General features: G+C 44.4%; 1 protein-coding gene across 1 annotated transcript; it reads right to left on the bottom strand.

Annotated features, from left to right (window-relative positions):
• Positions 1 to 264: 264 nt before the first annotated feature.
• Positions 265 to 11,991, bottom strand: LOC143157688 (L-threonine 3-dehydrogenase, mitochondrial). Its single transcript, XM_076332582.1, has 9 exons — positions 11,880 to 11,991; positions 8,261 to 8,462; positions 7,859 to 7,901; positions 6,347 to 6,417; positions 5,443 to 5,592; positions 5,181 to 5,353; positions 4,249 to 4,339; positions 3,509 to 3,778; positions 265 to 3,278 (listed from the first exon to the last, which is right to left on the bottom strand). The coding sequence occupies exons 2-9, from the start codon at positions 8,442 to 8,444 to the stop codon at positions 3,139 to 3,141; spliced, it is 1,122 nt and encodes a 373-aa protein (XP_076188697.1). The 5' UTR covers positions 8,445 to 8,462; positions 11,880 to 11,991; the 3' UTR covers positions 265 to 3,138.
• Between the last annotated feature and the right edge of the window lie 3,788 nt (positions 11,992 to 15,779).

Here is a 15,779-nt window from a genome sequence, read left to right as displayed (position 1 = left end):
GAAGGTTAAAGGGGAACCAAGCTGTATCTGCCTGCGAGCGGCTCTCTGCCGCACAGAGCAACTGGAATAATCAGCAGAAAGTTAAACGTACATACAAACGTTTGAGAGTCACTGCGCAAGCTGGGGACCGGGGGTGTTCTGGATCTTTCTCTGTGCCTCAAAATCACGCACACCACTTCTGCGGCTGAAGAAAAGGCTTCAGCACTAACCGGCATCCTTCATCACTGCTCTCGCGTGCTCTAAACAAAGACGACAAACCAAGGATACATCTGCATAGGATTTTATTAAAGTAGGCATCATCCACAACTTACAATATTTGAAAAAATATTCTTAACTTTTTTTTTTTTTCCTGAATAGGTCATTTTTAACAGCTACAATGCTCAAATGTCATGAGAGAAGTCTCTGCCCAGAAGTCAAACTTCAAACTGGTAGCAAAAGTTATACATTTGGTACCACATCAAATTGGTTTAATACAGAAAAATACTGTAACATAGTTACAACAGAAGTTAACGGGGAAGATAGGGAAAAAGATACATGCATCATTGGTCACAGGTTGAAAACCAGAATTTCAAACAGGACTCGGACCATGTACACGTCTCTAATCGCATTCCCTGACCATCACCACCTTGTTACCTCCAAACGACCCTCCTTCGCAATATGGTTTATTTCAGATTTTGCAAAACAGAAGTTTCTTAAATGGCTGCTCCTAAATGAAGTCAGCAACTTTTGGCAAGGGGAAAAAAAAAAAACAACAACAAACGACACCCACCCCCCCCCAAAAAAAACCCCCTTTCGTTCAAAATGCCATAGGTTTGAATTTCACCTTTGCTGCAACACCTTATCCAAAGCGTTTGTGCGATGTCACAGCCACGGACAGGGTGTTTCAGAATAACGAATATTCTTGCTCTTCACTCTTGTTAGTGTTGACTGGAGCTCTGAACAAAGGCGAGGGGAGTAGACCCCATGACTTTGAGTGAAGGAAAGAAATGGAGTGAGACCCGCCAATAACTCTTTATTTTACACGTGTCATGGAACGGAGGGGGTAAGCACCAGGGTCTGACTTATGAAAGACTAGAACGGACCCTTCAGCTCATATTAAAGCCCTTCACCTGACGGCTCAGCGTTAACAAGTTCACTAGGAGATAATCCTGTTTTGGCAGGGCAGAGGACAAAACCTGAGCCAGTCTTTCCTTGGAGAGTACGAACGGCGGGCCAACTCTGCTGGCCCATTGGGCCAAATACTACACTTGAACAATGTGATAGTTACTACAGCGGCCAAAGCTTAAAAACTTGTCTTTTCAGAAACGTAAACAATATAAAAGAGTTTCAATAACAGGCCACAACCTTAGAGGTTTTTGAGCTTAAATACCTGGGAAACGCATACTTTGCCAACAGATGAAACAGTAAGATACATACAAAAAAGTCAAGAGATACAAGTTTAACAAATGTTTAAAATAGCTGGGCTTCACCACAGAATCTTCATTTGAAGGTTACTTTCATGAGAAAACACATTCCCTGCAGCATGTAGACTCCTTCACAAAGAGACAGAAATCTGGTCATGTCAGTTATCCACTTACTGAGGAAACACCGCAGGGTTACAGGGAGCGTCACAGACTCGCAACTGCCAAAGCATCGTCACAGAAAACATAGCAAACAGGTTGTAGGCAAAAAAAATACTCGACCGTGTTTACCTACACACGCTATTGGAGTATACAAGACAAAAAAAAAGGATGGAGAGCTTCATATAGGGTATTTCCAGTCATTTTGAAAATGAAAGATATTTTTTCTTTGAAAAAAAATAAAGTCAGAAGTTCCCAGATGCTGTTTCTCAAGGCATGCTATAGCTATAGGAGCCGATGGCTCAGACTCGCATCCACGGAAACGGGTATTTTACCTAAAATGGCTTTCCTGTCTCTCCAGTTTGTCATTTCTGAAAGTCTCCTAAGTAGCTTTTGAATAGACATATCTTCCTTGCATGCATCTACTAAGACTCCCTTGTTAATCCCAGAATCTCCTGTGCATGAAGCTCAATGAGCAGAGCAGCCCTCAACTGTAGCTAGAAGATAGTTTCAGATTCTGGATCCCTCCCTAAAGAATAAAAGCGTATGACAGTTACACATAAATAGCATCTACAAATACACTTACAGTGCACACGGAAAAGTAGTGAACATGAACAGATTTCAAAGGCTGACTTGACTCTACCGTAAGGCTCCATCATCAGCCCACCTTTAAAACTCGCTCCAGGCAGTATGTCATCGTGCTAGCACGGCAAACAACTGGGATAACCAAACATAGTGCTAATTAACCATAAACCCATACCTGGGCATCGCCTTCTTGAAACACGCCCCAGATTCATATACACGTAACAGCTCTTCGAATTTCAGACCTACCTCCGAGGTTAAACTGAAGGCAGCAGCGCTTTCAAAGAAGAGGACAAAGCTTAGCCTGTAAACCCTGGTTTTTTAAAGCATAATGAGAATTCAAGTCCTATTCCCCTTCACATTTATAAGCATTATAAGAATAATGCTACTTTGTATGCCCTATGTATAGAAAAGTGTACGTTTATACAGCACTCTCTCTCTCTCTCTCTAAATAGGAACTATCAACCAAAGTTTGACTTCAAACTAGAATTGCAACGATCCCTGCAATTTGGAAACATGAAGTAGCTTTTCTGATCTCTCTTTTGTAAGCAAAGAGTAGAAAGGATCACATCTTACTACGATCTAACATCCTCCACCAGGAAAATGAAAAACCTATCGTTAACTTTGCGGGATATGCCTGAAACACCAGGTTTGACAATATTGCCCCACGTTGTTTGCCAAAGAAGAGGCAGGCAGCAGGAATGATCGGAGAGTCATCAGCCAGGAGTAAGTGTTTTGGGTTTGGTTTTTTTTCCTAGCTGCTTAAGTGTGAAAGTTCAAGAATTCTGTGTTTGTCATTGGTGCTGTGCTTGAAGACAGTACCAAATGATTTCTTTTATCTAATAGTACATTGCAGCTACAGCATGTTTCTGCCCAAATCTATTGCTACTTACAAAATATAATAATTGACATGCTCTAAGACTCAGAAGATTATAAACTAATTTAGCCATTTCTTCCTGGTCCTCTGTGGAAATCTGGAAACATCTTACAAAGTATTTCAGTTAGCTTGAGCAATCCTGGAGTCAGACCCAAGGAAGCTAAACATTGTAGTCACCAACTCAGGGAGATCATAATCATGTTTCCAACCCCAATCCCTCCGGGCATTCCTGTCATCAAAGTTCATCGGCCAGCTGTCAGCTGCAATGAAAAGAAAAGAAGAAACACGGAGCATGAGGTTTAAGAAAAGTTTCTTTAAACTTTAAGACGTATCATCACTGGCCATTTGAACTACTAAAGCTGCATTTCAAACTGTAAGACTTGAACTGTACAGGAGCAATTTGCAAGCGCCTAAAAAGAAAAGAAACTTTGTTTTGCCCTCAACATATAGCAATCTAATGTATTTTCCTACCGAAGAAGCTGATACTAACCTATGGCCTGCCTGACTTCATCCACATTGTAGGTCACCTGGAGTTCAGGAACGTGCTTCTGCACCTCTTGTGCCAGCTCTTCAGGAGTGAAGCTCATGGCACTGATGTTGTATGTCCTCATGCTCAGTGCCTCTGCAGGGGCCTCCATGACCTCTAGAGTCGCTTTCAGACAGTCATCAATATACATCATAGGGAGACGAGTGTCCGGCTTTAGGTTGCACTGAAATTTGCCGGTCTTTATGGCATCATGGAAAATCTGGACAGCATAATCTGCAGAAAAGGACAATGGATGTGTGTACTCATCTGCCTCAATCTGTCGTTCACTTCATGACAGCCAACAATCCTCAGACTACCCCCAAAGTCTGCTGTCTAAAGTCTAGCAGCAGAACTGTGTATGATTTACGTTGTAGAAGTCATTCCGAACTATCCCGATGCTATTCTAGCATTTGCACATCGCAGCAAGACAGCAGAGTTTAAAATATTTTTAAAGGAAATGGTCTCAATGAGTGTAATCAATCCAAAAATCTCTCGGATACTGTTTAAAAGTAAAGGCTACGAAATTATGCCCTAAGCTGGAGTGGACAAAAGTATTGCTGTAACACTGCTGAAATAGCATCTCTACACTGACGCTCTATACTGCCACAGATTCAGTTTCTACAAACACATCAAAAATGACTGTATTGGCTTACGTTTTTGCTGTTCTTGCCTGCAATACTGAGAACTACGCACAAGTCACTTACCAGTTGTTCCCCCACCAGGCTGAGAGTCAGCAGATATAATTCCTGGATACCTCAGGCAGCGGAAGTCTAGGCCATACCGGTAATGGTAGTACTATGGAGGGAGGAAGGAAACACAGCTTTACGCACCAAGACTAGGCCACACAACTCATTGATTTCACAGGAAAAATCTGCCACCGGATGAACCTTCATTCCATAGCCGTCCCACGACAGGGGTGAAAGAAAAGGAACTACTGAACAGTCTCCGTTCCCTGCCAGGCAGCTGATATCCCTGCTTGCCCTTTTCTAGTTTACATCCGCATCAGTAGATATGGATTCTTGATATGGATTGGCTTCTAACGTAGGGTCTAGGTCTAGTGTTCAGAAACTGAAAATTCCTAAGTTTGAGAGACATTTCAGGTCAATACAGTCTTCAGACCTGCCACTGTCCTTCATCAGTTTGAAGTGTGAGGAAACTGTATGTAAAAATATCAGCTTTAACAATGTTATGTTTCTAAAAAACTACAAAGCCAAAAGAGTTGTGCATGTACAGACTCCCACGGCTTTGACTTCAGAGTCTGTCTTTTTTTTGCGGGGAGGGGGACGGGGGGGGACGCAAAAGTCATCATTGTCTAGCATGCTTTTGCAAGGTTTTGTACACTGTCATTTATGCAAGGCCATTCATACTGGCAGATGAGGCAGAGAGGCGAAAGTCAAAAGAACCAGGGAAAGAAATGATATTGAAAGTCAGATGTTTGTCAGCTTCCAATTCTTTGTACTTTTTCCAACAAAACTCAAAAGATATTTGTCCTTAAGAGCTGCCTCAGACTACTATTGAGTACTAAAGCCTGCAGGAAGGAAAGAACGGGGAAAAGAACACTGCAGTGAGGAATCTTACAAAAGCAGTGAAGTTCTCCCAGAACTTTCAGGAAATAAATAAAATAAAAAATTCTCACTTCTCCCATGAGCTCAGCGTGAACCTTGGAGACTCCATAGATTGTCCTTGGTCTCTGAATGCAGAGATCAGGAGTTGGATCTCGAGGAGAGGTGGGTCCAAAGGCTCCGATAGTGCTTGGAACAAAGAGTCTCAAATTATGCTCAGCTGCGATATCCAGAACGTTGTGTAAACCTGGAACAACCAACAGGATTTATCAGAACATACACTGCACTTTCTCAAGCCTCTGCAGGAGTCACAAACTTGAAACCCGTGTCACATACCAGTAATATTTACAGCTCTGGCCAAAGGGACGTTTGCTTCTCCAACAGCACTGAGCAAAGCGCTGTAGTGGAACAGCCAAGTTATCCGGTTATTCACCACTATCTCACGTAAATTCTTGTAGTCCAAGATATCCGCATAGATAAAAGGACCTAGAAGAAATGGAACCAGTAGGAAATCAAATGTCAAGAAGAATGGATATAAAGAAAAGTTCTACATGAAACTCAAATTGCTGCTTCTTGACCATACCTATATTCAGGATTTGACTGCATAGCAGAATGCACACCTAACAGCAGCGGTCAATAAATTAGTAAATAAGCAGGAGACATGAAGGGAAACTGCTACCTTTACCTCAGACTGATGCAAGAATTCCTGTTTTATCCAGTCAATGGCATGAAAACAGGGAACACGTAGTATACACCATTCAAATATCTAAATACATCACTAAACAGTAATGATGAAGAAAAACTTATGCAAGTTTCTAATGAAAATAAAAGAATCCAAAAAACCTACTCTACATCCATCTCATCATAAAAATTGCCTGAGCATGGAAAAACAAAGCACAAATTTAATTTCCAACTTGTTCCCCCCAAAAGAATACATGCATCTCTTTCTACAGCAGGAGCACAACAGCCAAGCTCAACTTGACTCAAGTAGCTATTCTGGCCAACAAAGTAGCAAAGCAACAGTGAAAAAATGCAAAGAAAAATATTTAGAAAAAGGGAATAATAGACAGAAGAAATCAATGTCTTGGCACGATTTCAAAGCAGGAAGGCATTATCCAGAAGTTTCGAAGAGCAACTTGTTCAGCTTAATCCACTTATAATATAGACTTCGGTAATTAAGTCTATAGACATCAGACATAAAGTCAAGATTTTTTTTCCATATGCTTCCCCGGTCACTTACCACTATAAAAAACACTATCTGCAGGCTTTCTAATGTCAGACAAGATCACGTTGTTCTTTCCAAAGTGTTTCCTGTGTAAAAATACCCACACAGTACAGTGAGTCCACAGTCTTCAAGATAATTTATAAAGTGCTATGCTGCTATTTTGTTTATCAGGAGATATATCAGAAGAACAATAATTTCCACAATGAAATCAGCTATTGCACTTAAAAAAACCCCACCGGTCCCTTAAATGTCAATACAGCATCTTATAAAATTAGTAAACTACTTCTAGTAGCCGTGAAAGACTGCATAAGGACAGAGAAGTCTTTTAGAAAACGAAAATACATTGAGAAGACAGACCTTCCTACCTTCTTCTTTCTGAAAATTTTACCCAGAGATAATCTGCTCCCCTGCGGACCACAAAAAGCCACTGGGCTTGCTGTAACTGCAGCTACTTTTATATCAACAAAGTAAATACAACTGAGCAATCTCTGCCTCGTGCTTTTCTAATCAGCACAAGGCTGTCACAGAGAGCAAGTCTGATGGCATTGGAGTACATTCCGGCCTTCCGTTATTTGGCTGATTTTTAAATATTTCATAGAAATGGTAGAAAACATTCAAACTGCAACAGAGCGTTGAACGCAGTGAGTTTGCTCACTTTTGGCCATAGTCCAAAGCCTCTGCAACAAACACTGTCTATGTGCAAACGATACTCTGGAGCTGAGTAAGCGTGGAGATAGACAACGATGTGGACCAGGGAGAGCTCTCAGAGTGTTTTACAGTTCTTGAAAAGATACCGTGGAAAAAATAAGGTAACTGTGTACGTGAGGTGGGGGAACAGAAAGAGCCAGAAGAAATATATTTTCGATTTACTCCTTTTGCTGCATCAGTTCGCCTTTCACCAAATCATAAAAACTTCAAGATCTTGTATCCTAATCTTTACTTTTCTTTGCACTTTACTAAACAGGGCACCTTATTCCTGAAGTTACTTAACTGAAATTCTCAGAAAGATAGAAGTCAGCAGTTGCAAAGCCCAACAGTAGGGTAGTTAGCAAAGGACTATGTATTTTTTTCAAGTGGACGTTTGCACTTTTTTCTCTTCTATAGTGCCTGCATAAAATTGCAGCCTTTGTCTCTCTATTGAGCACTCAAATCCAGCCTTATTTGGCTAGACCAAAAAAGGAGGAAAGGAAAACTGACCACCCTTCTGAGGATGCAGACTGCTAATACTTCCATTTAACTGGAAGCAAACTGAACTCAGCAGCTGGTCTCTTAGACAAAATTATGTTATTTTGGGAATCGTGACCAATGTACACACAGGAAGTACGTCAGTGAACCTAAACCAAGCACAGGAGTAAAAAATAAAAAAACGGTGAAAATTTAAAGTTATTTACAAAACTAAGAGGCAAAAAAGAATCTGCGTCACTAGGATTCTTTTAAAAAAACACTTTCCAGAAAATTACTGCTTCTAGAAGTGTTGGCTAAAGCTTGAATTCCTCACTAATAGCAAGTCAGAGAATCATGGTGTACCTCAGAAGCTTAGCAAGTCCCACTCCAAGCTGGCCAAGACCACCTAAAAGGCAACACACAAGAGAGAAAAATCAGAGGAAAAAGCGGTATCAAAATACAGAGTTCCATTATTATATGTATCACATCAGAAATGAGTACTATTTTTCTCCGCGAGTCAGAAAGCTTTTATATTTTTCCTCAAGGAAAACCCAATGAATTGGTTTTAGTAGATCTCTGGAATAAAAATAGTAGGAAAGTTCACATGGGACTCTGATCCTATCACCATACGGGAAAGATCACCACAGTCCTAGGATATTTGAGTATTTTTGCTTCCAGCGTTCTGCTCACTGGGGAGGGAGGAGGGGAGCGGGGGACTTGACTGAGAAGCTGGAGCAGGAACAGAGCTATGACAGGAATGCTGACCTGTAATTAGCACCCGAGGATGATCAGACTCGGAAAAAGAAACCGAGTGAAAGCTAGCATCGGAGGCCACCTGCCGGGGTGAGACTCCAATGCATCGAACAGGCACGATGGAAATCCCACATCCACAACCAGAGCTCTGTAGCAGCTGGCTGACAGCTCTGCTCACGTTTTTCACAATTGGCATCTTCCTCCTTCAAATACGCTGTGAGAAGAAGAGAAGAGATTAGTCACAAATGACTCAACCATATTAAACATTTTAAACACTCCCTTAGAAAACTCTGAAGGGTTTAAGAGAAGTTTGATGCAATCCAAGCCCTAGCTGACGTGCCAGCTGCGAGCCACGTCGTCTACTAGAAGCAGCCTGTGCAGTAACATGAATAGAAGTAATGTATTCACCACAGCGAGCTCAAGAAAACATCCACAGCCCCAGCACAGAATCCAGTATAAGGAACAGTGAGAATATAGTTCAAGTTTAAGCCTTTTTAAAACACTTAAAAATCACGATTTCAAGCACAAAAGACAACAAACAGAATTCAACAAGTTCAGCTGCTATGATTACACAGCTTCACTGTAGGTACTTTTGAGTGAAAGTTTTGTAGGCTGCCATGAATAAGCAAACCTTCTCACTTATTGCATCAGCAAGATTCAGCTAAGCCAACACAGGCAGCGGTAAATCTCTTCAAAGAGCGCTGCTTTGCTCAAACTTAATACTCATGATGGACAGTACTCGGGAAGCGAACAAAGAAGCAGTATTTACCCAGGACTCATGAAAATGTCCTAATTACTTCACCAAAAAAAAAAAAGAAATCAAACATGATTTGCTTATAATAACACATTGCAAAAATATCCCTAAGTTACCCTGAGCTACATGCAAGTTTGGTTTTCCTTCTCTCCAAATCTTTCATATCGGGGAAGGAAATGGAGAAGAACGTACCCCAAATAAATCACACAGGCATCCACAAATGGCCTTTTCTGAGGTTCCAGTTTACTCCTTTCAAATACAAGTCTTCAGGTGCAGTCACTTAAATTCTTCCTTATCCCCCCTTCAAACAACTTTTAATTCCCTTTCCCAAAGTGACAGAATGAGTAAATCCCCAAACGAAAACCTCTTTAAAACTAGCTTGATTGAGATTACCCTGCCAATTCTTTTCTCGTATGTGTTCTTGTTGCATATATTATAAAAAAAGAGAGTCAGGGTGAAGGAAGGCCACAACAAGAAATTACATCAGCTAATTGCTGCAGATGAATTCCAGCACTACCAATTCTAGTACGCATAGAAAAGCAAACAAGTAATTAATGTGGGTGTTCCTTTCACTTACGGCAAACACGGAAGGCTGAGAATTTTCTGATACTTTAGGGAGTCCTGCTATTTAAGTACAGAAGACTTGCTAAACTTATCTATTACATGCTTATCTATTACATGCATACATAAAATACCCCCCCCCCCAAGTGCATTATTAAAAGTCACATTTGCATACTAAAACTGATCAAAGAGACTTATTCTGAGATGCATCTTTCCCCCCCCTTAGACTCGTTTGCTCACTTGTTTATTGCCTTGAGAACCATTGTCAATTAGTATCCTGATGAATTAGCCAAGCCTCTGCTGCACCTCACAGCCACAAACCCATCAGAGGGATCAGTCTCCCTGATTACAGGCGTGATCTATTAAAGCTGTATCTCTCCTGTCCCGGTGCTACAGAAGCAATCGCTCCATCTTCTCTAGGCTTTGCACAAGTCTCTTGCAATTCCTTGTTGCACACCAACTCTATATACCTACATCTAACTCCACCCTAACAAAACTAGAGCAAACAAGCTGTTCCTTGAGCACTGAAAGCAAAGCAGCCCCATTTCCTGAGGGCTCAGTCTAGTTAACTAGAGTTAACTAACTGCTATCTAAGAGGTTATGACATCTTTCTCCTACCTTGATTCTTTCACGTTGATTAGTACAATTCAGCTCATATCGCTGATGGGCCACGAAGATGATGAAGGGACTGAAGCATCTCTCCTATGAGGAGAGGCGGAGGGATCTGGGACTGTTCAGCCTTGAGAAGAGAAGGCTCTGGGGGGATCTTATCAATGTATGTAAATACCTGAAGGGAGGGTGCAAAGAGGACGGAGCCAGGCTCCTTTCAGTGGCGTCCAGTGCCAGGACCAGAGGCCACGGGCACACACTGAAACACAGGAGGTTCCCTCTGAACATCAGGAAACACTTTTTTGCTGTGAGGGTGACCGAGCGCTGGCACAGGTGGTGGAGTCTCCATCCCTGGAGCTGTCTCGACATGGTCCTGGGCAACTGGGTCTGGGTGGCCCTGATTGAGCAGGGGGGTTGGACCAGATGACCTCCAGAGGTGCCCTCCAACCTCAACCACGGCACTAGTGAGATTCCCCTCCCCTGCAAGCCCACCTTCACAAAACAGACATGCCCTTGCTATTTTTGAGACTCAGTCCCCATCAAGCTTACTTGAAATTAGCCAATAGGTGCAAAAATAGTTAGGTGTGCAGGGAAAGAAGGCAGCAGGCAGACATATCCAGACAATTCAATCTCATAAGACGTTTCACCCTGGGAAATCAACGTAAGAGTGTTAAAGGGCAGCGTTAGCCCTTTAAAGAGCCACGATAATCCCCTCTTGTTTCAGAATGGGAGAATAAACAACTCTTATAGCACTAAGAGAGACTCACTGGTCTCTGTTGCACAGAATTTTCCCTTAAAGTACCTGAAAAGGCATTTTGCATTTTAAGCTCTATAAACAAAGTACAAACTAAAGTTAGTTGCTACTAAAAATGCCACGCTACGATCAAATTGGTTTCCCACCTACTGGACTGGTTTCTCCGAACGCACCTGGAGTGAAACCGCACAGGCTTAAGCTGAGCATTTACTTGCAAGTCTAGGCTGACTCAAAAGAACAGTAAACACATTTTAACACCAGACACTGAAAAACCCCTGGCTCACCAAGCAGCACAGCTGCATGCAAAAACCCCACCTACGACACGCACGTATTTCTATTTCAAATAGGAAGGGGGGGGGGAACGGTGTAACTAGCTATTAAATTCTAAAAGTTGCCAGCAAGCGCACAGATAGATAAAGAAATTAAGAGCACCCCTTAAAAACACTACCCCAAACGAACCATGAGATAAAGGTAGCCCCAACACAAAGGGATTACCTCGCAAGAGCAACTTGGACAGAAAAGCCCGTTCTGCTAGATCAGTTTCCCATGTTAAATAACTTCAAGAAGTTATTAACAGCTCTGAACATGAAAAGTATTAATTTAACTGATGTAAAAAACTTTATTTTTTGATAGGTTTCTCTTTTTTACTATCCCAAAGAGGAATACTTCTGTACTGTTAGGAACTGGAGAAAAAAAAGATATATACAATATATATTCCAACTCCCCCTACCCTGTATTACCTTCTGACTAGTTTTTTCAGTCACTGGTTTTACTCATTGACCCAAACCGATACTGGAAACTAACCCTTTTGTTTTCTAGATTAAGAAAAATGAGGAAGCTTTATCCGGAAACATGGAAGTTGTTTCTCCCACCCCGCTAATTTAAATTAACAACCAACGCTAATTTCAAGGATTAAGCAATACACACTGGAATTTTCCCTCTTCTGTACTCACCTGTCCCTCAGCCAGTGATAGAGCAGAAGCAGAGCGGAGATGGCAATTTATAGGACACTGCCTCTTTTGAAAGCCAATCAAAACCTGACAGAAAGTAGGAGTTGTCCCACACCTTAAAAAAAAAAAAAAAAGCGTGCGCGTGAGAGCAGCAGCAGCAGCAGCCAGGGATATCACTTCGTTCACAGTCGCTTGATTTTGAAACGCCTGTAACTTGGTGATAGGCAGAGGACTCTCAAGCTATGCAACCAGCTCCTTCAGCTAACCGGATCGTACGACCTAGGGTCATCTCCGAAGGACAGGTTTTTAACTAATTGGTTGCAGCGCAAAGGATTAGTGTAAAGCAAACACATGTTCAAATGTAAAGCAATAATCTCCCTCGGATAGCAGGAAATTTCTGAGGTTTGTAAGAAGATTAAAGCACGGGGAAAGGGAAAAGAGGGGGAAAAAAGAAACAGGTTCATAAAATGACATTTAGCAAGTTAACGGCCAGCTGCTGGTCCTTTGTGAGATTTCCAAAGTGTTATATAAGCAGCAAGCACCTGTTGCTCATATAGAAGACAAAAACATGTTTATAGAAGCTAGTAGTTTCTTATGTATTAGTTATTAATAGAACACTACGGTGATAAGAAAGATAAGAAACTCATGGGTTTCGTCTGGAAAATCCCACAACAGTAAGCTTCAAAGAAAATGGGAAAGAGGGAGGAGAGAAGAGGTCAGAACCAAACACCAAATCTCCCACAGCATTTCTGGGGGCACACTGCTGCCGAGATGTCACGGGATGCTCCTCCACAGAGCTAACCAAAGAAGGCCAAAACTTGCTTCTTTCAAAGGAAGTTTAGATACTCTCTAGGGCACAGGATCTCGCAGATGCCCAACCACTAGTACTTTCAAAACGGCCAACATCCTTGGGTATGCGACCCACACCAACGCACTAAACTCCAAGTTATCGTTCTCAACTCACGCTTATCTCCGAAACACAGAGTTTCTGCTTCAGACCTGAGGAAGGGCTTAAACATTGGAAAGCTCCTCTACTTTTTCCAACTGTATCAAGAAGAGCTCGAGTGGAAAGATACTGCCTGCCTTGGGCATCCAGAAGACGAAGCACCTGCCACCTTGCCTGTCCTACGGGAAAGCCTTACTGCCCAGTGCCCAAGTGCTGCCAACTGGAAAGTCCATCGGATCACCGCACTTGGGAGCGCTCAAGCTGCATCAACTAGGGGATACTATCCAGCAGCCTGGATAGACAGAAAGACCAAAGCCATCACACGTCCCCTGTTGGCATGTCCTCTGGTTCAGAGAGCCCCGAACTGGGGGGTAAGGGGATCCTGAGTCCTTCCCTGCGTCCCCTGGCATGGTGGATGTGCCAGGGCGGAGCAGAGGGGTGGCCGGGCTTGTGCTCTTCCCTCTGGCAGGCAGCTGTTGGCTAACCTCAGTTAAAATAACCTTGACACACACGCACAAGCTCCGCGGCTCGGTTTTCAGAGGTGACGCACGACCACGGGATGACGCCGTACCACTCACAAAGCTCGCCAAGAAACGACGTCAGCCTGAAACGCCAAGGGACAGACTAGAAACCTGACCTCAGCAACCAACTAAAAAAACCCCAAAAGTCAGATTATACCAGCTACCGAACAGCCCGATGCTCTCAGAGTGGATAAGGAAAGATCTACTTTACACCGGGCCTCCACAGATGAAGGAAAGAGGCTGGTGCGAGTTACGCGCATGGAGAAAACCTGTAAGCCCGCGCCAGGTCTCTGGTGAGAAGCAAAAGGGCTTCAAGACCGAAGCCCCGCTCCCACCCCTCGCCTCAAACGGGCGGCGGCACCTCACGCCGTTGCCCCGGGAGGAGGCGGAGGGCTGGCGGGCGGGGGGGGGGGAAGCCGGCTGCCTGCGCGGGCAGCGCCGGCCGCGGGGCGAGGCAGGGCTCGGTCCCCTCCCGCCCCCCGGAGACGAGGCGGTGGAGGGCGGGAAGCGGCGCCCGCCGCCCCTCAGGCGAGCGGCCGTTACGGAACAGCGCCCGCCCGCCCCCCTCCCCCACCTCATTCATTCGGTCACGGGCCGGGGAGCGGAGCGGGGCGGCCCCGCGGCCCGGCCCCGCGCTCACCCGCGGGCCCCGCCGAGCTCCCGCCGCCGCCGCGTCTCCCCGCCGCCGGCTCCGGGTGCCGCTCGCCCGGCGCCGCCACCCCAGAGACCCGGGGGGGGGGGAGGAGGCGGGGCTGAAGCCAGACGTCACCGCCTGCCGGGGCGGAGATTGGAGAGCGGAGGAGGGGGGGAAGTGATGTGACGTTAGAGCGACGCCACGCAGGCGTGATGTCATGCCCTGTGAGGCGCGTCGCTTCCGGTGAGGGGGGCGGCCCTCCCGCAGGCCTGGGCCCAGCGGGGCGCGATGGATGGAGCCCCCCCGGGCCTCGGTGGCACCAAGGGGACACCGGGGAAGCGCAAACACACGAGGTCCCCCAAGACGTGAGGTCAGCAGCCACTGGCCAAGCTACGGTATGACATCATGGCGCTGGCTGAGGCCAGGTTTGCAAAGAGGCGTTCGGGACGTGCACCAGCACGAAGGTCTGAGGCAAGGGGGAGATGTGGTGGCCCCTTCACAAATGCCACCAAAAATAGTATTTCTAACTGCAAAGCGTCCTCCGTGTCGGTCTGCGGGGTCAGAATGTCGCAAAGCCTGGCTGGCTGCGAAAAGGGTAGGACTAGTTCAAGATACGGTGAAGAAACTTCTCTTGGGGATTGGGTGTCCCGTTGCTCAACTCCTTGAGCAGGATGAGTGCTGCTGTTGATGATCCCTCCGGGTGAGAGGAAGGACCAGCAACCTGCATATTTTGCCAAAGAAAACCTTTCGATGGAACAGCTGTTGAGGAGAGTGTGGCAAATCGGTGAGTTCTGCAGGATTTGGGAATGAGACTGTTGGAAGATCAGCATGCAGATGGAAAATTCTTCTACCTCCAAGAAGGAATCCATACAGAGGTTCAAGAGCAGGTTCATTTATCAGAGTTAAAATGCCAGAAAGGCTTTTGATTATTCAAAAAAAAAAAAAAAAATCAGGAGCTCCATCATGAAGAAGATAGAAGGGGAAGGTCCTCTAAGACCGTGGTAACTATCTTCTGTGGTAATTAATGGCAGAACACTGATGGCAAGACTTCAGGAATAAATAAAGTATTAGACATTTGCCTTTCTACATGGAGGAAGACGAAAAAGCAAAAGCTGGAAGGTGTTTTACCTCCCCTCTTCCCCACCGTGAACAGGTGGGGAAGACCTGTTTATGGGCAGAAATTAGACAGGGTGGAAAGACCGTACTCTGCAAAACACTGTGAAATACAACAGACTTCAGAAAAGATAGGTAACGTTTCAAAAAGATAGGTTTAAATGTGAAATCCAGGTCAAAGGAAGAGGTTGGGTTGCCTTCAGGAACACCTTCAAACACAGAAAGTAAGTACTGCTGAGAGTGAGGGTAAACATGACGCAAGCACTAATCATTTTTAAAACAGAAACTGATAAGCTCAACACCACACAAAAATGACTCCGTTGTATGAATAACAATCAGGTGGGTCCAGGCAACAGAAAGGACCCACACGTAACAAATGTGATTACTGCACTTAGCTTCCTTATGCCTCAATATTCTGCTTATAATAAAACGGCCTTGAAAAACAGCGTTTTTATAGATAGCGGTTAGTTTGCAAAGCTCTGTGAGGTCCTCATCTGCTCCTTGCTGCGGTTAGGCAGGTATTGCTCATCACTCGGTGAACTGAACTAAGAACATAAAAGCAATCACAGCAAACCAAGCAAAGATCATCCTGGTCCGTTTTTTTTTTGGTCTCTAACAGCAGCTCTTTCCCCCCAGTACTCTCACAGACCTCTGTGATCTGCAGCTGAAGGGCGTTCTGAACCAGACAT

The sequence above is a fragment of the Aptenodytes patagonicus genome, chromosome 3, assembly GCF_965638725.1.
Source record: "Aptenodytes patagonicus chromosome 3, bAptPat1.pri.cur, whole genome shotgun sequence".
In the NCBI taxonomy this organism is placed as follows: Eukaryota; Metazoa; Chordata; class Aves; order Sphenisciformes; family Spheniscidae; genus Aptenodytes; species Aptenodytes patagonicus.
The sequence above is the reverse complement of the archived record's forward strand: the minus strand, read 5'-3'. Positions and strand labels throughout refer to the sequence as shown.

Coding starts and splice junctions, on each gene's coding strand:
- LOC143157688 (XM_076332582.1), bottom strand. CDS start 8,444: ATGCCAATTGTGAAAAACGTGAGCAGAGCTGTCAGCCAGCTGCTACAG. Junction 7,902..8,260: donor TCCTCGGGTGCTAATTACAG/GTCAGCATTCCT, acceptor GTTGCCTTTTAG/GTGGTCTTGGCCAGCTTGGA. Junction 6,418..7,858: donor GGACTTGCTAAGCTTCTGAG/GTACACCATGAT, acceptor ATTTTTACACAG/GAAACACTTTGGAAAGAACA.